General features: G+C 41.4%; 1 protein-coding gene across 4 annotated transcripts in view; it reads right to left on the bottom strand.

Annotated features, from left to right (window-relative positions):
• Positions 1 to 25,754, bottom strand: part of MBOAT1 (membrane bound O-acyltransferase domain containing 1) — a 119,857-nt gene that overhangs the window by 25,664 nt on the left and 68,439 nt on the right. For 3 of the 4 annotated variants that reach the window (XM_032649519.1, XM_032649516.1, XM_032649517.1), the window contains 3 exons: positions 4,822 to 4,961; positions 2,824 to 2,878; positions 1,178 to 1,361 (listed from right to left, as the gene is read on the bottom strand). In XM_032649519.1, the coding sequence (XP_032505410.1) occupies positions 1,178 to 1,361; positions 2,824 to 2,878; positions 4,822 to 4,961 (379 nt within the window). The remainder of the gene's footprint in view (positions 1 to 1,177; positions 1,362 to 2,823; positions 2,879 to 4,821; positions 4,962 to 25,754) is intronic. The other variant, XM_032649518.1, reaches the window with a different exon arrangement.

The raw sequence follows: 25,754 nt of genomic DNA, 5'->3' as shown, positions 1-25,754 counted from the left end.
AGCAGTGCGGGGCTCCCCGTTAAGTGCGCACCACGCTTAACTATGACGACACTGCTGAGGGGCCAGCAGCTTGTGTGCGCCAGCCCCTCCCATCCATGTGTCCTTAGCCAAAATGCAACCTTAACCGCTTCATGTTCTCTGGGCACAAAAAAATGCGAGAGTCTCCTTGGAGGGTGATGTGAAGACTCTCTAATAATGTTATTTTCCAAATTCAAGTATGTGAAACGCAGCACTCCTGTGACAGATACTCCCTAGAAACACCAGTGGTTACTTTGATGTCTCCCAGCCACAGTGACCTCACTCCTAGATTATGTCAATAAAGCCGCTGGGGCTGAGACATCTAAGTAATCATAAAGTGCAGAGGACCCAAATGTGTCAAAACTCTCCAAAAATGCATGCTTTGTTAATCAATCACTTAAATTTTCAAATACTCAATGTTGCCTGATGGTAGCACTTTAAAAATATTTAAATTATCCTCAATTTCTCCCTTTCCAATGTTCCCCATCCCTTCAATTAATTACAAATTTCCCTTAAATATAGGATATTTGATCTGGATAAATTCAGCATATTTGTAAAGTTCAATGAATTAAGCGCACGTTGACTAACCGGAGGTTAATACACTTCAGATTAAAATTTAAATGTTTAAAAAAAACCACCTAAACTCTCTCAAAGTCAATATGACCAAACTACAGGCATGCCAGTGTAAAACTGGTTTCCCTTGCCATAAAAGCAGGATCTGCAATAAAAAGCACATTTATTCTGGTCCCACTCTTTCCTCCTCCACCATTTATGACATAGTATCTTTTGGCTGTCTATGAATTTCTATTCATAAAGAGAAAACACTCATAAATTTGAATGTGTTAACAAGCACAGTCATAGGCACATTGTAGGCACTAAATATTGGCTGGTTGGCAAATGGGTTAATTGCTTCAATATTCCCAGCCAATGAGCTGTGAATTGGCTCTGTGAAATAAACATCTGTTGCTCCAACACAGAGAACTACTGCAACTAAACACCAATATTGATATTTTAAACAAACAGGGGGAAAATGTTACCAGCCAAGATTTCTGATAAACTGTTTGGCTTTTTAATTAGAACAATTAAAAGTGACAGTCAGCCCTGGCAGCAAAGCTCATTTTCTGGACCTCTGGGTAAATACTTGGCACTAAAAACTTACAGTGGGAGAAGGTTCTGGCAGGCTGTGGAAGCCTTTTTTCTTCCAGTTCACTTCCAGCAACTTCATGTGTGTATGTCTCCCCTCAATGAAGGCTATATACTCCTTGAAATTGTTACAAGGGCCTGCTATGACACTCATGAAGTTGAGAAGGTAGCTTACGTATTCCAAAAAGGAGGGTTTTGCTCTGCGAAAATAAAGTAAAAGGTTGAAGAGTCTTCAGTCTTTGATTTTTCGTTCATATCGCAAATATGCCGATCGTAAACACAGGTGTTGTCTCTGTGGGTTGTTAAACGCGGCATGATCTTTCCTTGTTCTGGTTCTTTAAAAATCCGTCCAAGGAGAAATCTAGTTGAAAGGAAGTTATTGAGGTGGGTGGCGCAGAGATGGCACAGCACTCCGTGGCGCCCTCTGCTGGCCACCCACAGCTATAAACGCGGAGGGCCAGGAGTGGGCCAAAGGCAACCCTGAGGCTGGGAAATGCTCTTTCTCAACAACAACCTTGGCTGTCTGTGTACCAGAGAAAATGAAGGTACTGAACATAAGGCAAGGTGGGAACCCGACCTAACGGGAGTTGGTTGAGATGCTTTGAAATGGGAAAGCTCCCTCCCAACTGCCAAAATAAATACAAAACAAATGATGGGTAGAACCAGTTTCCACTTGAGGCCACACAAACTACAGCTGTAACAGCCTCTTGTCTGCTATGGCAACCAGGCACGAGGTCCCGGACAACGGACAAGGGAAGTGGCGGGAAAAAATTTTCTAGAGACCAGTTCTGTCTAGTGTTTTAAGGGCCTTTGAAAGGGCATGCTCTTCAAGTAGGACAGAATTGTGGGGAAAGGCTTCCTCAGATGCCATTGCTAACCAGTCACTGGAATAATGCCCTATAGCACTTACACCCCCATGATGCTTAGCAAAGAACTTGGTTCATTAGACTCTTCCAATGGTAACTTTCTACATTGCTTCCAAGTCCCAATTTCTTAATGAAGGAATGAAGCTGGGACCCTCTCTTACATATCCCAGTTATTTCCCGCTACTCTCTGGTAGGAACCCTCCACCATGGCTGCATCACTCTTCCCCATGTGCTACCCCATAAGCCATTTCTGCTCCTCTGTCAGCGTTATTCTCCTACTTTAGACGGCCTCCCTTCCTCTCCGATACCCATCCTCTTTCTACTACATATCAACACTGGCCAAAGACCACCTTCAGCTTCCTCCTTCATCCTATTCTCCAGCCCATATTTCTCTCTCCAACCCCACATCCTATCTTTTTTCATGCCAGCATAATCATACTGATAGGCACTGATAATTAACTGTTTCTTGGCAACCCTCAGACACATGCCCAATAAAAATAATTTTGGAATAAAGAGAACAACCCCACTGAAGGAGAATCCTGTAAAACTAACAAAATACAGAGCCATTTACCCTTTGATCTAGCACTCTCAGTTCTGGGAATCTATCCCACAGCTATACCCAAACCCATTTAAAATGACCGATGAACAAGGTTATCATGGCTTACCGTTTAGAAGAGCCAAAGACTGGTAGACAACCCAAGTGTCCATCAATAGCAGATTCATTTAATAAACAACATTAAGGAAGATCTCTGCATACTGATACTCAAGGGGCTCAAGAATATATTGTCAAACTTACTTTACAGCAAGCCGACGTTGCTCAGTGGAAAGATCTTCAGCCTTTCGACCTAATCCTATGAAAAGAAATATTGAGAAATGAGAAGTTTTAAGTGAAGTAGATAACTTAATCCTTAAAGAGGCTTATAAAAACTCATGTGAAAGAAGTGATTCGTTTTTGTTTCATCAATCATAAACAGTCCCCGTTCTCCATTTTTTTCAATGGATCAAGGGGCTGCCTGTAAGGACACGTGTGAGGAGGAAAGTCTCTATAGGTTATGAAGAGGGGAGAATTCAGAGGTTACCCCGATTTAATTCACACAGTATGAACATGGATCCCAGAGAACCCTTCACACCTCATACACTCCTTACCACGCTGTATACGTTTTCATTGCTCCATGAGAGACATAAGCCTGCCTTTGCAGCCAGCACCTGCCTAACTGCCTTCCTGATTATGCTGGGTGCAGATACCTGGTATAAGCTGGGAATGCGATGGAATGGACGGGGAAAGGAATAGGGGACTTTCCTCTTCCAAAAAAAAACAGGAAACGTAACCCTGAATGCACGGAAAACACAAAAGAATTAACAAGAGGTTTTTCTTCTTTTAAAACTCATCCATGCCAGAAAAACTCCCAACCAAATCACATTTGTGCTTCCTATAAAATCTGTATGTTAACTGATAGTCAAGGAAACCGAACTGTCATCTTAAGAGCAGAAGAAGTCGACTTTAAAACTGTGTATTCAGCTAAGACTGATTAGGGTTACCGACCATCAAGGCAACTCAAAAACATGCCTAAGAGAAGGCAGAGTGTTTCTGGAATTTACTTGTTCCTCCCACACACAAGAAAAAAAAAAGAAAAAGGCAAATAAACATTTTGCTGCATGTAAGGGATGTAGAATGCTTTGAAAAGTAAATTTAGGCAAAAATCCTGTGTATTAAAAACAAAACAAAACCAAGAAGCAATGTTAATAAAAGAAAAAAAAATCACACTCACTTTTTTCTAAGATCTCATCAAAGAGTACAGCTCTGGCAATCCCAGGAATTGAACTGATTTTAGCTATTGACTTACGGTGCTAATGTGAGTCTATAACAACTACCAAATGGTTTTCAGGTACAAAAATATTGACCAAATCACCCCATTTTGCCCAGGACTTTGCCAATGTGGGCACTAAAAATCTCATATCCTGGGAAACTTCTGGGTTCTGGGCAAACCAGGACAGTTGCTCACCCTAGAAAGACTCCATCCTCAGAATAAAATTACTCAGTTCTCTACAGAATGACTAAATCACCAAGTATGAACTAGGAATAAACAGGGTCAAAACGAAATTAAATCAGCTCCCCAGCTGGAAGGAAAAACAGGAAGACTCGCTAGCAGAGACTAAATCTTCCCAACCCGCCAACACATAAAGAAATGTCAACAGTCGCAAAGCATTTGCCAGAGCCGTACAAATCCGCAGAAGATACCTTTACTAATTGCACCTGGCATCTCTTAAGCCCATATTGAAACCTTCCACATGGATGGAAGGGCCATCCTCCTTTCCTGGAACCCAGTATTAACAGTGGAAATAATCACACTTTCTGGCCATTATCAGGAAGGGCCTGAGCGAAGAAAATGTTCAGTTTTATATAAAGAAAAGATAATTTTTCTTCCCAGCTTTTTATAGGTTTGGGCTAATCTCATTAGATAATTTTCCAATCCCCCGCACCCCCAAAAAATGGTTAACTAGCCAATGCTGTTTAACATTTTATTACCTCATGAGCTTCTCAGAGATTAAACCAAAGAAAAAGGATTCCATTTCTTCTGAATGGATTGGGAAATGAAGGGCAGAGAGCACCACACATCAACTTAAATTTAAAACACTGTAACACTAAACAGAAAACCCACCATTCTCAATATAAACATTTTAGCCAAGACTATGGATTCAGCAGGGAAATGGTAAATAATAGCTGGGAAAGTAAAAAGCTATGATTAAAGTGGGCTGCAATTTTTTTTGCAAGATCTGCCAGCCCTTGTCTAACCTTTGAACTGTGTATACAGTAGAAAAGAAGAGCTCTGACGGTCAGGCTCACTCTTAGAACCAAAAGGAGGGCTGTTTTTCTCACCGTCATGAACTTGGAATGCCAAGGTTGTAATCTTCTGAGTGACAATCATCAAAGGCCTAAAAGGAAGATAGAAAACAATCAAGATTGGCAGGACTGCCACTGGAGAAAACATTTATTCCATTTCTGGGCATGGTAGTGTTTCATCTTGAAGATTATGAAATAAAATACAAAAATACAGAATTCAAACAATTGTTTTTCCCTTCCAAATCACTTTAAATAAGTAGATAGGCAACAGTGAACAAGAAGATCACCGGAGAAACTCCCTCTTGCGTTCTTACTCTAAGCTAAGTTCTAGGACCAGCCCTGCCAGCATCGCCTGGAGCTTGTCAGAAACATAGACTTTCACACTCCATTCCCACCCCAGAAAATGAGAACCTGCATTTTAACAAGATCTCCATGGAATTCAAATGCACATTTAAATGTAAGTAGTGCTGGTTTGGGAGGTGACCTAATCCAGTGCCCTGGTTCCACCTGGATGGATATGTACCTTGGCTTCTTCATGCGAATATGCTCTAACATGCTTTGTTCTATTTAAAGGCAATTCTTTCATTCACACATAGTAAAAGATACATTTGTAAAATGTAGCTGCCTGTAAATAAACCATTTAGTGACCAAAAAAGCACCAATCTTATTTTGAAAAAAGCCATCAAATACAAGCCTAAGAAGTGACACCCATGTCAACAAGCATGTCAAGATAATTCAGTGTATACCTATATCCCCATATATATGTATACATATAGCTGATTCACTTTGTTATACAGCAGAAACTAACACAACATTGTAAAGCAATTATGCTGCAATGAAGATGTTCAAAAAAAATCACACACACACAAAAAGATAATTCAATGGAAGCAATAGTATTTTCAACAAATAGCGATGGGACAACTAGATATCCACATAAAAAGCACACAAAAAGTAACTAATGGTTCAAAGACCTAAATGGAAGCGCTAAACTATAAAACTCTTAGAAGAAAACACAGGCATAAATCTTCATGACCTTAGATTTGGCAATGGCTTCTTAGATGTAACACCAAAAGCACAAGTAACAAAAGGAAAAGACAGATTAAATGGATATCATTAAAACTTAAAATTTTGTGCTTCAAAGGACACACACAATCAAGAAAGTGAAATTCACAGAATGCATGAAAATATGTGCAAATCATATATCCGCTAAGGAACTTGTACTAGACTATGTAAAGAACACTTCCAACTCAATAATAAAAAGACAAAAGTAACAATTTAAAAATGGCCAAAGGATCTGAATGGACATTTATATTAAAAAAAGATACAGAAATGGTGAATAAGCACATGAAAAGATGCTCAGTAGTAATCAACCCTCAGAGAAATGCAAATCAGAACCATAATGAGATACGACTTCACAAGCACTAGGATGACCAGAATCAAAAAGACAGATTGTTTTGGCCACAAGGTGGAGAATTGGAACCCTCACACATTACTGGTGGGAATATTAAACGGTGCAGTTACCTGAGAAACAGTCTGGCAGTTCCTCAAAACGTTAAACATAGAATTACCACATGACCAAGCAATTCCACTCCTAGGTATATACCCATGAGACATAAACACGTGTCTACACAAAAACTTGTACATACATTTTCAGTGCAACATTATTCATAACAGCCCCAAAAGAAATAACCCAAATGTCCATCAACGGATGAATGGATAAATAAAATGTGATATGTCCCTCTAATAGAGTATTATTCAGTAATAAAAACAATAAAGTACTGATACATGCTACAACATGGATAGACCTTGAAAACACTATGCTAGGTGAAAAAAGCCAGGCATAAATGGCCACATATTGTATGATTCCATTTATATGAAATATCTAGACTAGGCAAATCCACAGAGAGATGGATTGCTGGTTGCCTAAGTCTCAGGGAATTGGGAGGAAATGAGGAGTGATAGCTAATGCATACAGGTTTCTTTGGGCTGGGTGGGTGATGAAAATGTTACAAAATTAACTGTGGTAAAATGGTTACACTCTGTAAATTCACTCTGCATATGTGTTTAAACCTGCTGAATTGTATGCTTTAAGTGGTTGAATTGCATTGTATGTGAATTATATCTCAATAAAGCTGCAATTAAAATGACACCTGAAAACTGAACAGCTACACGTAAAAGAATGAAACGAGAACATCCTCTAACACCATAAAAATAAACACAAAATAAGCCCAAAAATAAACTCAAAATGGATTAAAGATCTAAATGTAAGGCCAGACACTATAGAACTCTTGGAAACATAGGCGGAACACTCTCTGACATAAATTACAGCACGACCTTTTTTGATCCACCTCTGAGAGTAATGAAAATAAAAATAAACAAATGGGACCTAATGAAACTTAAAACCTTTTACACTGTGAAGGAAACCATCAATAAAACAAAAAGAAAACCCACAGAATGGGAGAAAATATTTGCAAGCAAAGCAGCTGACAAGGGATTAATCTCCAAAATATACAAATAGCACATGCAGTTCAATATCAAAAAAACAAACAACCCAGTCAAAAAATGGGCAGAAGATCTAAATACACATCTCTCCAAAGAAGACATACAGATGGCCAAGAGGCACATGAAAAGCTGCTCAACATCACTAATTATTAGAGAAATGCAAATCAAAACTACAATGAGGTATCACCTCCTACCGGTTTAGACTGGCCATCATGAAAAAAATCTACACACAATAAATGCTGGCGAGGGTGTGGAGAAAAGGGAACCCTCTGACACTGTTGGTGGGAATGTAAATTGGTACAGCCACTAGGGAGAACAGTATGGAGGTTCCTTAAAAAACTAAAAATAGAGCTACCATATGATCCAGCAATCCCACTCCTGGGGATATATCCAGAGAAAACCATAATTCGAAATGATACATCCACCTCAATGTTCATTGCAGCACTATTTACAATAACCAGGACATGGAAGCAACCTAAATGTCCATCAGTGGAGGAATGGATAAAGTGTAGTATATATATATATATATACACACACACATAACACACACACACACACACACACACACACAATGGAATATTACTCAGCCATGAAAAAGAATGAAAAATGCCATTTGCAGCAACGTGGTTGGACCTAGAGATTATCATACTGAGTGAAGTAAGTCAGACAAAGACAGACAAATATCGTATCACTTATATGTGGAATCTAAAAAATGGTACAAAGGAACCTATTTACAAAACAGAATAGAGTCACAGATGTAGAAAGCAAACTTGTGGTTACCAGGGGGGAAAGGGAGGGAGGGATAAATTGGGAGATTGGGTTTGATATATACACACTACTGTATGTAGATCACATAACTAAGAAGAACCTACTGAATAGCACAGGGAACTCTATTCAATACTCTGTAATGACCTATATGAATAGATATCTAAATAGAATCTAAAAACCAGTGGATATATGTGTATGTATAACTGACTCACTTTGCTGTACAGCAGAAACGAACACAACATTGTAAATCAACTGTACTCCAATAAAAAATTAATTTAAAAAAAGACATCTGTTTTTCCAATCATCTAGCCTAGCTTAGTACCTTTAATAGCTCTATCCTTGCCCAGTGAGACAAGATAAAATCCCACTGCCCAACTACCCTACTTTCCTTCAAACCTTCTAAGTTTAGCCTGGTTATCTGATCTCCATTCTCATAGCTTCTTACTGAATTTGCTATCTCTGACCCGTATGGACTGATGACTCGTTTACATAGAAAGCTGAGGTTTGGTCAACGTCCTATGACAGCATCCCTGGGATAAACCTAGGATGCCGCACAGCCTCTGTGCCCTGAGCTCAGGCCACGCCCAGGTGTGGCAGGATGGGATCAGACGCAAACCATCTTTAGGCCAAGGCTGATGTGTCCACTGCACTCGGCCACCTCTCTGTGAGTGCATTTTCTTTAATTCCTCTCGTTCTCATTTCCATTTTCCATCTCTTTAAAATAATAAGCATGTAATATTTTAAACTGTCAATATGAACTAATAAGATAAACTATTTTAAAGAAAGTGTCAACAAATGCCCTTTGACATCTTAACACCTACACCCAACTTTATATCTTATTTGTAAAAGTCCAGTGGCCAACGTTTGAAACAAGATTCCTAATGTTGTGTAAGGCGAAGAGAAGGAGAAGTGATTTGTCTGACTGTGGAAGGGAGGGATGACTTGCTCTCCAGGACTGGGGGAGAAGTGGGGGGTGGCAGACAAGGGAGCCCCCAAAGTGGTCATTCTAGCGCAGCAAGACATGCTCACAGCTGACAGTAATTTTGACCACTCTCTTGTATAGTGAAAAAAATAACTGCTTCCAGAACACCGAGGTTTGGGTCGTAGAAATAAGGATTACATCAAAACTTTCTATAAGAGCAATTTCGTCTTACAGACAAATATATAACTTCACAGCTCATCTTCTTGATGTTCAACAACACCTCTGACCCAGAATGTATAAAAGATGCCGAGGGCTGTTTTTCTTGAAAGGGACTCACACTAAGCATCACATTCAATGTAGTTGCCAAATATGACTGTTTTTGTTTTCAAAGCCTCTTTGTGCTTTTTTTTTTCCTGTAAGATTGTAAGCCTGAGGAATCAGTAATAGGACTTAAACTCCCAGCTTCCTTTACACAAAGCCCGGCACACATTTTTTGTGTTTTGAGACACACATTCTGGTGACCGTGCAATTGGCAAACCAAGTTCCTACATCTGATTTAATTCACAACTTCATTTTGAAAGGGTCTAAAAAATTGATATATCCATAAAGGAAATGTGTCATGGAATTAGCCTGACCTTCAGCCTCTACAGATGTGTACCATTTGTTTTCCTCTTTCTGGGGTTAGATTTAACGTATTCCATAATTAGGCACATGTTCAGCAAAGCATTTGGAGTCTATTCACAGAAGTGGTGGGCATGAGAAAGCACCTCTCAGGTTGGCTGCTGGGGGTGCGTAACTGACTGGCTACAGCGGCATCCTCTGATTCCACCACCTTGCTGCTGCTCAGCCCACACCTCCCTGAGGCTACGTCCAGCCAATGACTGAGCACAGCAGGGTAGCCACGCCCTCCAGACCAGGCGCGGTGCTCCTCAGCCAGGGAATTCCAGCTCGAGGACTCATCCTTGAACTCGCTGAAACAGCCTCAGAACTGCACTGCAGTCCAAGACCTCCCTTCCTTCCTTCCCTCTCCCATCTCAGGGGTGAGACGTGCATTTTAATCTGATGGCTCTCCTGGCCTCATCCAGTGGCCTCCCTGTTTTCCCTCACAGGTATTTCGCCCAACAAATCTCATACATCTGTTCTCATCTTGGCGTCTGCTTCTCAGAGAACCCAGACTAATGTAATACACACTACTGAGTATCTAGATCAATGTAAATAAATAATAATTACTCCATGTTCAACCTGTGCCTTTGGGCCTATGTAAGAACCACACTGCTATCATTCTTTAAGGGAAAAAAATCTCCCTTTTGGGGGGAAAAAATAAGAAGCTATGGATCAAATTTTGTTACCCATCATCTAGACTATACTTTTAATAATATATTGTTTCTGTTTTAAACATCTGAAGAAGTTTCTAGCAACTTAAATAAGAAGCGACTCACACATGTGATCATGGGCTTATAAAAAACAACATACTGACAACTTGCAGAAAAGGAAATGGAGTTAGATTCCTCCTACATTCTTACTTTTCTGGGGGTGTAAGGAAGAGCGCCATACGCTCCTGAACAGAGGAAGTCCATTCTGAACGCTCTTCACTGATCAATTTATTTAAACCGATGGGTAGATCAGATGCCAAACTCAGACTGCACAGCTTACTGAGATTTCAGAGTCAAATCCAGGGAGTTACCGACTTAGGATAAAACTCAAATACCGGGACTTCCCTGGTGGCACAGTGGTTAAGAATCCGCCTGCCAATGCAGGCGACACGGGTTCGAGCCCTGATCCGAGAAGATCCCACGTGCCGCGGAGCAACTAAGCCCGTGCGCCACAACTACTGATCCTGCACTCTAGAGCCCATGAGCCACAACCACTGAGCCCGTGTACCACAACTACTGAAGCCAGCATGCCTACAGCCCGTGCTCCGCAACGAGAAGCCACCGCAATGAGAAGCCCGCGCACCACAACGAAGAGTAGCCCCCGCTCGCCGCAATTAGAGAAAGCACACACACGGCAACAAAGACCCAATGCAGCCAAAATAAATACATAAATATATTTTAAAAAACACTCAAATACCATCGATGTTGCATTTCAATCAAAACATAATATAATCTAAGACGTGTTTGTTGGTCTGTGATCGGAATTCATGTTTCTTTCCGGCAAAAATACAAAACCCAGGAGATCGAAGCACATACTACAAGCACACGAAGGGCACAGAAAGGCTCCTTGATGCAGCCAAAGGACTTCCTCAGGACAATGAGGCCTTAGAAGCTTAGCTGTACTCAGATTATCCACCCCCTGAGAAGTAGGCCCTGTCCTTGGATTTTTACACACTCACCAGTCAGAGGCCCCTGCCCTTGAATCTATGGGAACCATCTGACCAATCGGAAACCAAGGTTTGAATCCAGCAGGGTTGAGATGGGGCCATTTCTCTTTTGTCCTGTGAATTCTTTTCATGATTTAAAAAAAAAAAAAAAAAAGCTGAAGAAAATATTTTCTTCCTGAACCTAAAATTATTAGTCTAATTTGGATAAAGAAATATAGGGGGAAATAAAGTATGGGGAAAACAGGCAGATGGAGATGTGTTTAGAGTAAAAAGAAAGAACTATGCCACTCTGCTCTCCCCACCACACACACACACACACACACACACACACACACACACACACACATATAAAATCAATGCCTTCTGATACAGACTTCGGGCAATTTACCAGCAGTGGTACCCATTCATCCATTTCCATTTCCCGTATCAACTCCCAACAAAAAATAACCTGTTTTTAAAACACTAAGCAAAACCCTGTTTTGAGCAGTATTCCAGTATAACCTGCCTATTGTACCTTAATCTTTGGACCTTAAGTGGTTAAGTTCTCTGTCCTGGTAAAGCTTGGATGGAACAATGACATGATGCAGTCATCAGTTAGAGGTGTCAAAAGAGCCAACCAATCACAGCTGGCTGGACAGCATCAAGCCAAATCTGACATTCAAGGATCTCATTTTCCCTAACAGGTAATTTTAGATGCAAAAAGTTATACTTTATCTTTTCATCAATTCTTTGTTTATAATACAAATCCACTTACAATGCATACATACTAGGAAAGCAAGGAGTCAGGCCAGCAAGAAGTTTGACAGGATGGGAGAATCCAATGCAACAAACTTCCAATCAACCGCAATCTAGGACGGGGCTGGATCTTGCACAACAACTAGGGGCGCCAAGATACAATGCAAACTGCAGCCCGTGGCCCAGACCCAAGAGCTGAGGGCCAGACAGGAGGCTGTTGCTTCTGCCCCTCCAGTATCCCCCTGCTCCCGGGATTACTGAAGAGGGGGGAGATGATATTATACCTTTAGTACAATGCTCCCAAACTCCTATCAACTATGCCAGCCTGGGGGAAGAAAACAAGGGACTCCTGGAGTCACAGCAAAGAAAGTACATGGTTCCACCAGGCTTCCTAGGGCTGCAAATGAAGGCAATGGAAACTCCTCTGGACTCACTTCAGAGTTCACTGGTATCTGTTCAGACCCATCTAATCTCTATACTTTGGCACTCAACAACAACAGAATCACCAGCTCTCCATTTTAACAGGAACCCGCCAAATATACCTGGTATAACTTATACTCATGTCCTCAGAATTAAATTCCAAGTGATGGTGCTAATTACTGAAAAGCTGGCAGCAGACTGAAGGAGAAACATGAAATACGCTAATCTGGAAATCTCTTTGCAAATCTCTTCTTTGGTTCATATTACAGAACCCAGTTATTTGCACATACTGGGCTGGTTAGGTAGAGTGATCAGGATATCATAAACCAACAGAGGAAAACATCTCGCATGGAACAACAGGGCAATGATCTCCACTGCTCCAAGGGATGTGGGCAAGTGATACTTCTAGAATGCCCAACAGGATAACCAGGAACACAAACGACTATTGCTCCACTGGTGTAGGCTGCAGTTCACCACGATACGCATGCATAGTATGCATTCAAATATATTTAAATAACATTTAGAATTTATTATTATAATCATATAAAACAATTATTAAAATCACCAATAAAGACCACCCCCCAACCCCAGACAGAATCACTGTCTTAGCATGTATTATTTCTTTCTACTCTTTTTTCTACACATGTCCACATTCATAAAAATGGAATCTTAGGGCTTCCCTGGTGGCGCAGTGGTTGAGAGTCCACCTGCCGATGCAGGGGACACGGGTTCATGCCCCGGTCCGGGAAGATCCCGCATGCTGCGGAGTGGCTGGGCCCGTGAGCCATGGCCGCTGAGCCTGCGCGTCCGGAGCCTGTTGCTCCGCAACGGGAGAGGCCACAACAGTGAGAGGCCCGCGTATCACAAAAAAAAAAAAAAAGGAATCTTAATACATGTATTTGTTTTGTGGTTTTGATTTTCCATTATATTGTAAGCATTTTCCAATGTCATTAAATATTCTTTGATGACATCGTTTTTAATGGATGTATATTAGTACCATAATTTAATCATTCACCTCTTTTGGACCAATCAGGAGCTTCCAATTTTGCACTATTATCGACAACAGTTGAACACGCTTATGAATAAATTTGATTTCATTAAGGTAATTCAGTTCCTAGGAATTTATCCTATTATAGGATATAAACTTTAAAAAAATTCTTGCTTAAAATTTATGGCTAACTTGCCTTCCAGAACGGTTGTACCAATTCATACTCCCACTAGCAGCGTATGAGTTCTCATTTCATAATGTTTTCAAAAACACATGGGTAACGCAAATTGCCAACATGATGGGAGAGCAATTATCTGCCTGAATCTGGCCTTGCCTGCAAAAGGAATTAAGGTTCCTTCTTGCTGCTTCCCTCAGAAGAAAACTCGAATTGCGCCCTTCTGTGAGCAAAAAGGAATCAGTCACCATCACCAACTTAAAAGGAATCAACGATCAGCTTTATTACAAGCAGTTGTTGAGCTTCCCCGGGGAGAACAGTAAGTGCTCCAGTATTGTTAATCACCCATATTCACAGAGAAAACACTGAGGACACTGGCTTCTACATGTATTGATACCAACTACATTAGCAGCACTAATAAAAGTGTATCTTGTGTGTCGTCCTCACCATTTAACATCAGTCTTGATTACTTTCAGAATGGTAACAAAATTGCCAGCCCCAGAATCATCTGAAGTACAAGTTTACGTGCTCCCCCCAAATTAAAAACATATATACGTCATTGGACACAAACACTAACATACTCCAATCCTGTTCAATTCCTGTCTGTGCTCTTACTCTAAGTAAGTATGTTCAGCACATAGGTTCACATGCATGCTCAAAAGAGAATAGCTATCACATCAGGCTGCTTTAAAACGCCAAGTTCAACTTCAAATCGCTGCTTCATTCCTCAACAAAACCCTAAATAAGATTTTTAGGCTGAAATAAATAGTAGTGTTAAACAAATTCCGTTCTGAAGGAGAACTGGTGGTTGCGTGCATGTTCTTAATGAGACTGGACACTGGAAAAGAATCTCTCTTATTGACCATTTGTGATTTAAAACATCTTGTCAATTTCAGTACGTACCCCCTCCCTTTATGTTTCTGACATTATCCAAGAAGATGGATTTATATCAGTGAGGCACTGTGCATTTATGGTGACAGGAAAAAAAATAATTCTGCTGCTTAATAATGCCCTATAATTTTTTTAAAAAAAGACATACCCTCCAAGAACTGGATGAAGTATGGTCACTCCACAATCAGGGATCTAAATCACGTTCTACTTACAGGAGCAGACACATTTTTGTTGTATCCTTTCCCAAACAGAAGTGTCCTTTCTCATTCAAACAGTCTACACTTTTGTGTGTAAAGTCAGAGATTTCTTAATACAAGAAGATCCAAAAAATAACAGAGAACAAACATCACCTAAGGAAATTTATCATGACTATGCCTATGCCACTGAAAGCGGAATGGACAGGAACTGCTTTCCACCCTCCCCTGCTGTCAAACCCCAAATCCACCCCATTTCACAAGCACATGACTGTCTTCCCTTTATTTGCTCTTTATTTTTTCCTTTCGGTAACTTTCCACAATTCTGATTATATTAAAAATGGCATAACAGTCATTCACGAGTTTACAGTTTTATGGGCAAAACCACTGGAGGAGGAGATGTGACGAGAACAGAGTGAAACGTGGAGAGTGGAGGCATGACCAGGACCAGGGGACAGCTGTCAGCTCATCAAAGGGTATGGAATCATATAAAAATGGGTATTCATTTCCTAAAGCTGCCATAACAGATGACCACAGACTGGGGGGCTTAAAACCAGAAACGTAATGTCTCACAGTTCCGGAGGTCAGAAAGTCCCAATCAAGGTGTTGGCAGAGTTGGTTTTTTCTGGAAGCTCCGAAGGAGAATCTGTTCCATGCTTCTCCCTAGCTTTTGTGGCTGATGGCAATCTCTGGAGTTCCTTGGCTTGTAGCTGTATCGCTCTTATCTCCACCTCCATCTTCACGTGACCATCTTCCCTCTCTGTGTCTCTGTGTCTGTCTCTCTCGTGGCCTTCTTAGAAGGACACCAGTCATAATGAATTTAGGGCCCACCCGAATCTAGTATGCCCTCACTTTAGCTAGTTACATCTGCAAAGCTCCTATTTCCATATAAGGACATATTCTGAGGCTCCAGGTGGACACGAATTTGGGGGAACACGTGTCAAGCCAGTACACAACGACATGCTCACATTTGACCTTCCTATACAAACCTGAAAAAGGTAACTACATTCATTCCACAGTCTTTGGTCACCTCTGTCTCCTATAACTGTGCCTGCCATATATAGGTTCTCAGTCAGGTCTGCTGAATGATGAATGAATGAACCTTTCAATGCAGGACCAAAGCTCTTCCTTGTGGATCTGATCAATGGTGGCTACTCTCTTACATAAACCCCGTCCACTATCTCCAGAGTTGTTTCCTCTAACAAGGACTGAGAAGGTAAAAGGAAGTAAAGATGCTTGCAGAGCAATCTGTGTGCAGAATTTTTACTTGGTATAATCCTCCCTGAGATCCTTTCGGCTTTCTCAGCCACATTACATTTAATTCAACCGCTATTACTTTTAATATACTAAATTTGCTTTGGTGGCTTTCCAAAGGACCCTACCTAGATTTAGAGAAACCACTCTCTCTCCTTTCACATCCATATATCATCAGCTTATTTATAATAAGTACAAACTGGAATAAACAAATTTGGGGGTAAACACATGACACGACCTAAGCGTACAAATCAATGAATGAGAGCAGAAGTGCCCATGCTCACCACCTACAAACACTCCGTGCACTGGGGTCTCAGTGAGTATGATTCACGGGCAATGGGCAGCATCAGCCAGTGAGAGCAGATGAGAGGCCTCCTGCTACACAGGTCCAAATGCAGGGACTCACGAGGTGGAAGGAAGGGGGCGTGGGAGGGAGGAGGCGGCCAGCAGGGAAAGCTCTGTAAAGCAGTAATCTTTGAGCTGGGTTATAAAAAGTGAAGTGAGGGATTTCCATGCAGTTAAGGATGGAAAAGGGGCTTCTAATCAGGGGAACGAGTAAGGCAGAGGCGCAGAGACATGAAGTAACCAAGCGCATGCACAGACCCTAAACTTTTCTGCACTGCTGCCACGTGCCGTGCACACAGGGAGGCGATGCAGCAGAGGAAGCAGGTCCAAATCACCATTGGCTTTGATACTCTAGAGAACATAGACTGGAGAAGAGGTTCAGGATGGAAGGAAAGATGGCCAATTAGGAAAGGCGCAGACATGGTGAGCCAGGGTGGTGGCAGTGGGCATGAGGGGCAGTGGACGGATTCTAGGGACTGCCAGGCTGCTGACATAAGCACGTGGGTGGCAGGGAAAGGAAGGTGGCTTTCTGAGACCTCCACAAGCACCTCACATCTCTGTGCTCCTGCAGAGCTATTCCCTTTGCCAGGAATACCCCTCCTCCTGCTACAGTGCCCGGTGTCTCTGACACCTGGCACTGTGCATAGCATATTGCAGACTAAAGAGTTGCTGTAGAAGTGAATGAATGAGTATACACTTGTGTCCTAAAAAGAAAGATGATATAGACGAGAAACAAGTAACAATCTACTTTAGGCTGAAGTCAAAGTTTTTTGTTCAATACCCCAACCAAATATGGCTGGAGGGGCTGTTTAATTGAGGCTCCTGGAAGCATTAAAAAAAAAAAGGACAAATACTAGAGTATTTAACTCATTCCTTTAGTGAACATCTATGAAGAGCCAGGAACTCTTCTAAGTATGGGGGATGGGGTGTGGGGGCCCAGTTCTGAGGTTGATCCAAAAAAAATAAAGTTTGTTGATTAAACACTAGGGAAAGTTATGACCACCATTTAAGACTGCTTTTGAGAATTCCCTAGTGGTCCAGTGGTTAAGATTCCACCTTGCAATGCAGGGGACATGGGTTCGATCCCTGTTCAGGGAACTAAGATCCCACCTGCTGTGGGGCAGTTAAGCTGGCGCGCAACTACTGAGTCCGCACACCACAACCAGAGAGCCCACATGCCGCCACTACAGAGGCTGTGCGCTCTGGAGCCCACGCGCCACAACTGGAGAGAAGCCCGCGCACTGCAGAGGAGGATGCGTGCCACAACTGAGACCCAATGCAGCCAAAAATAAATAAATATTGTTAAAAAGGGGGCCTTCAAGATAGCAGAGGAGTAGGATATGGAGATCACCTTCCTCCCCACAAATACATCAAAACTACATCTACATGTGGAACAACCCCTACAGAACACCCACTGAACACTGGCAGAAGACCTCAGACCTCCCCAAAGGCAAGAAACTCCACACATACCTGGGCAGGGCAAAAGGAAAAACAGAGACAAAAGAATAGGGACAGGACCTGCACCCTGGGGAGGGAGCTGTGAAGGAGGAAAAGTTTCCAAACACTAGGAAGCCCCTTCACTGGTGAAGACAGGGGGTGGGCGGCGGGAAGCTTCAGAGCCACGGAGGAGAGCGCAGCAACAGGGGTGCGGAGGGCAAAGCGGATTCCCGCACAGAGGATCGGTGCCGACCGGCACTCACCAGCCCGAGAGGCTTGTCTGCTCACCCGCCGGGGTGGGCGGGGGCTGGGACCTGAGGCTCGGGCTTCGGTCGGAGCGCAGGGAGAGGACCGGGGTTGGCGGCGTGAACACAGCCTGCAGGGGGTTACTGCACGACGGCTAGCCGAGAGGGAGTCTGGGAAAAACTCTGGATCTGCCTAAGAGGCAGGAGACCATTCTTTCAGGGTGCACGAGGAAACGGGATTCAGAGCACCACCTAAACGAGCTCCAGAGACGGGCGCGAGCCGCGGCTATCAGCGCGGACCCCAGAGACGGGCATGAGACACCAAGGGGGCTGCTGCAGTCACCAAGAAGCCTGTGTGCGAGCACAGGTCACTATCCACACCTCTCCTCCCAGGAGCCTGTGCAGCCCGCCACTGCCAGGGTCCCGGGATCCAGGCACAACTTCCCCAGGAGAACGCACGGCACCTCAGGCTGCTGCAACGTCATGCTGGCCTCTACCGCCGCAGGCCCGCCCGCACTCCATACCCCTCCCCTCCTCCCCGAGTGAGCCAGAGACCCCAGATCAACTGCTACTTTAACCCTGTCCTGTATGAGCAAAGAACTTATGCCCTCAGGTGACTTATACGCAGAGGCAGGGCCAACTCCAAAGCTAAACCCCAGGCGCTGTGCCAACAAAGAAGAGAAAGGGAAATCCCACCCAGCAGCCTCAGGAGCAGCAGATTAAATCTCCACAATCAACTTGATGTACCCTGCATCTGTGGAATACCTGAGTAGACAACGAATCATCCCAAAATTGAGGTGGTGGACTTTGGGAGCAACTGTAGACTTAGGGTTTGCTTTCTGCATCTAATTTGTTTCTGGTTTTGTGTTTATCTTAGTTTAGTATTTACATCTTGTTATCATTGGTAGATTTGTTTATTGATTTGGTTGCCCTCTTCCTTTTTTAAATATATATTTTTTCTTTTTTCTCTTTTTGTGAGTGTGTATGCTTCTTTGTGTGACTTTGTCTGTATAGCTTTGCTTTTGCCATTTCTCCCATGGTTCTGACTGTCCTTTTTGGGGATTTGTTTTGGTTTTTTTTAGTATAGTTTTTAGCATTTGTTATCATTGGTGGATTTGTTTTTTGGTTTGGTTGCTCTCTTCTTTCTTTCTTTCCTTTTTTTAAATTATTTTTTTATTTTTAATAATTCTTTTCTATTTTAACAACTCTATTTAATTCTTTCTTTCTTGCCTTTTCTTTCTTTCTCTCTTTCTTTCTTTTCCTTCGTTCTTTCTTTTTTTTCCTTCCTTCTTTCTTTCTTTTCCTTTCTTTCTTTTCCTTCCTTCCTTTTCCTTCCTCCCTCCCTCCCTCTTTTCTCCCTTTTCTTCTGAGCCATGTGGCTGACAGGGTCTTGGTGTTCTGGCCAGGTGTCAGGCCTGAGCCTCTGAAGTGGGAGAGCTGAGTTTAGGACACTGGTCCACCAGAGACCTCCCGGCCCCAAGTAATATCAAACAGCAAAAGATCTCCCAGAGATCTCCATATCAACACTAAGACCAAGATCCACTCAACGACCAGCAAGCCACAATGCTGGACACCCTATGCCAAACAAATAGCAAGACAGGAACACAAACCCACTCATTAGCAGAGAGGTTGCCTAAAATCATAATAAGTTCACGGACACCCCCAAAAACACCACCGGACGTGGTCCTGCCCACCATAAAGACAAGATCCACCTCATCCACCAGAATACAGGCACCAGTCCCCTCCACCAGGAAGACTACACAACACACTTAACCAACCTTTGGTGTCTGCCTGGGAGCAGACACCAAAAACAACAGGACCTAAGAACCTGCCACCTGCTAAACGGAGACCCCAAACACAGTAAGTTAAGCAAAATGAGACGACAGAGAAACACACAGCAGGTGAAGGAGCAAGGTAAAAACCCACCAGACCAAACAAATGGAGAGGAAATAGGCAGTCTACCTAAAAAAGAATTCAGAGTAATCATAGTAAAGAAGATCCAAAATCTTGTAAATAGAATGGAGAAAATACAAGAACCATTTAACAAGGAACTAGAAGAACTAAAGATCAAACAAACCATGATAAAAACACAATAAATGAAATTTAAAATTCTCTAGAGGGAATCAAGAGCAGAATAACTGAGGCAGATGGAACGATAAGTGACCTGGAATATAAAATAGTGGAATTAACTACTGCAGAGCAGAATAAAGAAAAAAGAAAAAAGAAGAATGAAAAGAATTGAAGACAGTATTAGAGACCTCTGGGACAGCATTATATGCACCAACATTCGAATTAAAGGGGTCCTAGAAGAAGAAGAGGAAAAGAAAGGGACTGAGAAAATATTTGAAGAGATTATAGTAGAAAAATTCATTAATATGGGCAAGGAAATAGTCAATCAAGTCCAGGAAGTACAGAAAGTCCCATACAGGATAAATCCAAGGAGAAACACACCAAGACACGTATTAATCAAACTATCAAAAATTAAATACAAAGAAAAAATATTAAAAGCAGCAAGGGAAAACAACAGATAACATACAAGGGAATCCCTATAAGGTTAACAGCTGATCATTCAGCAGAAACTCTGCAAGCCAGAAGGGAGTGGCAGGACATACTTAAAGAGATGAAAGGGAAAAACCTACAATCAAGATTACTCTACCCAGCAAGGATGTCATTCAGATTAGATGGACAAATTAAAACCTTTACAGACAAGCAAAAGTTAAGAGAATTCAGCACCACCAAGCCAGCTCTACAACAAATGCTAAAGGAACTTCTATAAGTGGGAAACACAAGAGAAGAAAATGATCTACAAAAACAAACCCAAAACAATTAAGAAAATGGTAATAGGAACATACATATCGATAACTACCTTAAATGGAAATGAATTAAATGCCCCAACCAAAAGATATAGACTGGCTGAATGGATACAGAAACAAGACCCATACATATGCTGTCTACAAGAGACCCACTTCAGACCTAGAGACACATGCAGACTGAAAGTGAGGAGATGGAAAAAGATATTCCATGCAACTGGAAATCAAAAGAAAGCTGGAGTAGCAATTCTCATATCAGACAAAATAGACTTTAAAATAAAGACTATTACAAGAGACAAAGAAGGACATTACATACTAATCAAGGGATCAATCCAAGACACAACTGCAAATATTTATGCACCCAACACAGGAGCACCTCAATGCATAAGGCAAATGCTAACAGCCATAAAAGGGGAAATCGACAGTAACACAATCATAGTAGGGGAATTTTAACACCTCACTTTCACCAATGGACAGATCATCCAAAATGAAAATAAATAAGGAAACACAAGCTTTAAATGACACATTAAACAAGATGGACTTAATTGATATTTTTAGGACATTGCATCCAAAAACAGCAGAATACACTTTCTCCTTAAGTGCTTATGGAACATTCTCCAGGATAGATCATATCTTGGGTCACAAATCAAGCCTTGGTAAATTTAAGAAAATTGAAATCATAATCAAGTATCTTTTCCGACCCCAACGCTATGAGATTAGATATCAATTACAGGAAAAAGTCTGTAAAAATTACAAACACGTGGAGGCTAAACAATACACTACTAAATAACCAAGAGATCACTGAAGAAATCAAAGAGGAAATCAAAAACTACCTAGAAACAAATGACAATGAAAACACAACAACCCAAAACTTATGGGATGCAGCAAAAGCAGTTCTAAGAGTGAACTTTATAGCAATACAATCCTACCTCAAGAAATAAGAAAAACCTCAAATAAACAACCTAACCTTACACCTAAAGGAATTAGAGAAATTAGAACAAAAAACCCCCAAAGTTAGCAGAAGGAAAGAAATCATAAAGATCAGAGCAGAAATAAATGAAAAAGAAATGAAGGAAATGATAGCAAAGATCAATAAAACTAAAAGCTTGTTCTGTGAGAAGATAAACAAAATTGATAAACCATTAGCCAGACTCATCAAGAACAAAGGGAGAAGACTCAAATCAATAGATTAAAAATGAAAAAGGAGAAGTAACGACTGACACTGCAGAAATACAAAGGATCATGAGAGATTACTATAAGCAACTCTATGCCAGTAAAATGGACAACCTAGAAGAAATGGACAAATTCTGAGAAAAGCACAACCTTCCAGGACTGAACCAGGAAGAAATAGAAAATATAAACAGACCAATCACAAGCACTGAAATTGAAACTGTGATTAAAAATCTTCCAACAGGGGCTTCCCTGGTGGCGGAGTGGTTGAGAGTCCGCCTGCCGATGCAGGGGACATGGGTTCGTGCCCCGCTCTGGGAAAATCCAACATGCCGCAGAGCGGCTAGGCCTGTGAGCCATGGCCGCTGAGCCTGCGCGTCTGGAGCCTGTGCTCCGCAATGGGACAGGCCACAACAGTGAGAGGCCCGCGTACCGCAAAAAAAAAAAAAAAAAACTTCCAAGAAGCAAAAGCCCAGGACCACATGACTTCACAGGCGAATTCTATCAAACATTTAGAGAAGAGCTAACACCTATCCTTCTCAAACTCGTCCAAAACATAGCAGAGGGAGGAACACTCCCAAACTCATTCTACGAGACCACCATCACCCTGATACCAAAACCAGACAAAGAGGTCACAAAAAAAGAAAACTACAGGCCAATATCACTGATGAACATAGATGCAAAAATCCTCAACACAGATGCAAAAAATACCAGCAAACAGAATCCAACAGCACATTAAAAGGATCACACACCATTATCAAGTGGGGTTTATCCCAGGAATGCAAGGATTCTTCAATATATGCAAATCAATCAATGTGATACACCATATTAAGAAATTGAAGGAGAAAAACCACATGATCAGCTCAATAGATGCAAGAAAAGCTTTTGACAAAATTCAATACCCATTTATGATAAAAACCCTCCAGAAAGTAGGCATAAAGGGAACTTACCTCAACATAATAAAGGCCATATATGAGAAACCCCCAGCCAACATCGTTCTCAATGGTGAAAAACTGAAAACATTTCCTCTAGGATCAGGAAAAAGACAAGGTTGTCCACTCTCACCACTGTTATTCAACATAGTTTTGGAAGGTCTAGCCACAGCAATCAGAGAAGAAAAAGAAATGAAAGGAATCCAAATCGGATAAGAAGAAGTAAAGCTGTCACTGTTTGCAGATGACATGATACTATACATAGAGAATCCTAAAGATGCTACCAGAAAACTACTAGAGCTAATCAATGAATCTGGTAAAGTAGCAGAATACAAAACTGATGCACAGAAGTCTCTTGCATTCCTATACACTAACGATGAAAAATCAGAAAGAGAAATTAAGGAAACACTCCCATTTACCACTGCAACAAGAATAAAATACCTAGGAAAAAACCTACCTAGGGAGACAAAAGACCTGTATGTAGAAAATTATAAGACACTGATGAAAGAAATTAAAGATGATCCAAACAGATGGAGAGGTATACCATGTCCTTGGATTGGAAGAATCAACATTGTGAAAATGACTATACTACCCAAAGCAATCTACAGATTCAGTGCAATCCCTATCAAACTACCAATGGCATTTTTCACAGAAGTAGAACAAAAAATTTCACAATTTGTATGGAAACACAGAAGACCCTGAATAGCCAAAGCAATCTTTAGAACCAAAAAGGGAGCTGGAGGAATCAGACTCCCTGACTTCAGACTATAGTACAAAGCTACAGTAATCAAGACAGTATGGTACTGGCACAAAAACAGAAATATAGATCAATGGAACAGGATAGAAAGCCCAGAGATAAACCCACGCACATATGGTCACCTTATCTTTGATAAAGGAGGCAAGAATATATAATGGAGAAAAGTCAGCCTCTTCAATAAATGGTGCTGGGAAAACTGGACAGCTACACATAAAAGAATGAAATTAGAACACTTCCTAACCTAACACCATACACAAAAATAAACTCGAAATGGATTAAAGACCTAAACGTAAGGCCAGACACTATGAAACTCTTAGAGGAAAGCACAAGCAGAACACTCCATGACATAAATCACAGCAAGATCCTTTTTGACCCACCTCCTAGAGAAATGGAAATAAAAATAAACAAATGGGACCTAATGAAACTTAAAAGCTTTTGCACAGCAAAGGAAACCATAAACAAGATGAAAAGACAACCTTCAGAATGGGAGAAAATATTTGCAAATGAAGCAACTGACAAAGATTAATCTCCAAAATATACAAGCAGTGCATGCAGCTCAATATCAAAAAAACAAACAGCCCAATCAAAAAATGGGCAGAAGACCTAAATAGACATTCCTCCAAAGAATATATACAGATTGCCAATAATCACGTGAAAGGATGCTCAACATCACTAATCATTAGAGAAATGCAAATCAAAACTACAATGAGGTGTCACTCCACACCAGTCAAAATGGCCATCATCAAAAAATCTACAAGGGCTTGCCTGGTGGCGCAGTGGTTGAGAGTCCGCCTGCCGATGCAGGGGACACGGGTTCGTGCCCTGGTCCGGGAAGATCCCATATGCTGCGGAGCGGCTGCACCCGTGAGCCATGGCCGCTGAGCCTGCGCGTCCGGAGCCTGTATGTCCGGAGCCTGTGCTCCGCAACGAGAGAGGCCACAACAGTGAGAGGCCCGTGTACCGCAAAAAAAAAAAAAAAAAAAAAAAAAATCTACAAACAATAAATGCCAGAGAGGGTGTCGAAAAAGGGAACCCTCTGGCACTGTTGGTGGGAATGTAAATTGATACAGCCACTATGGAGAACGGTATGGAGGTTCCTTAAAAAAACTAAAAATAGAACTACCATACAACCCAGCAATCCCACTACTGGGCATATAACCTGAGAAAACCATAATTCAAAAAGAGTCATGTACCACAATGTTCACTGCAGCTCTATTTACAATAGCCAGGACATGGAAGCAACCTAAGTGTCCGTCGACAGATGAATGGATAAAGAAGATGTGGCACATATATACAATGGAATATTACTCAGCCATAAAAAGAAACAAAATTGAGTTATTTGCAGTGAGGTGGATGGACCTAGAGACTGTCATACAGAGTGAAGTAAGTCAGAAAGAGAAAAATCAAATATCATATGCTAACACATATATATGGAATCTAAAAAAAAAATGGTTCTGAAGAACCTAGGGGAAGGACAGGAATAAAGATGCAGACGTAGAGAATAGACTTGAGGACATGGAGAGAGGGAATGGTAAGCTGGAACGAAGTGAGAGAGTGGCATGGACATATATACACTACCAAATGTAAAACAGATAGCTAGTGGGAAGCAGCCGCATAGCACAGGGAGATCAGCTCAGTGCTTTGTGTCCATCTACAGGGGTGGGAGAGGGAGGGTTGGAGCGAGATGCAAGAGGGAGGAGATATGGGGATGTATGTTTATGTATAGCTGATTCACTTTGTTATACAGCAGAAACTAACACACCATTGTAAAGCAATTATACTCCAATAAAGATGTTAAAAAATATATTTAAAAAACCAAGGGATTACCATTACTCCTCTAAAGGACACATGTATGTTATTGTTAAAAATAAAATAAAATTACTTTTAACGCTATAACTTCACGACTATATTGTTATCTTTGTTGCTGCCATATTTTCCGTATTTTGTTAGCAGTACACATTGTTAAAAAGTAAAGAAGTTTGTGAACATGTTTCAGAAAAATTGAAAAATTATGCTCTAC

This window comes from Phocoena sinus, chromosome 11, assembly GCF_008692025.1.
Source record: "Phocoena sinus isolate mPhoSin1 chromosome 11, mPhoSin1.pri, whole genome shotgun sequence".
NCBI classification, from domain to species: Eukaryota; Metazoa; Chordata; class Mammalia; order Artiodactyla; family Phocoenidae; genus Phocoena; species Phocoena sinus.
The sequence above is the reverse complement of the archived record's forward strand: the minus strand, read 5'-3'. Positions and strand labels throughout refer to the sequence as shown.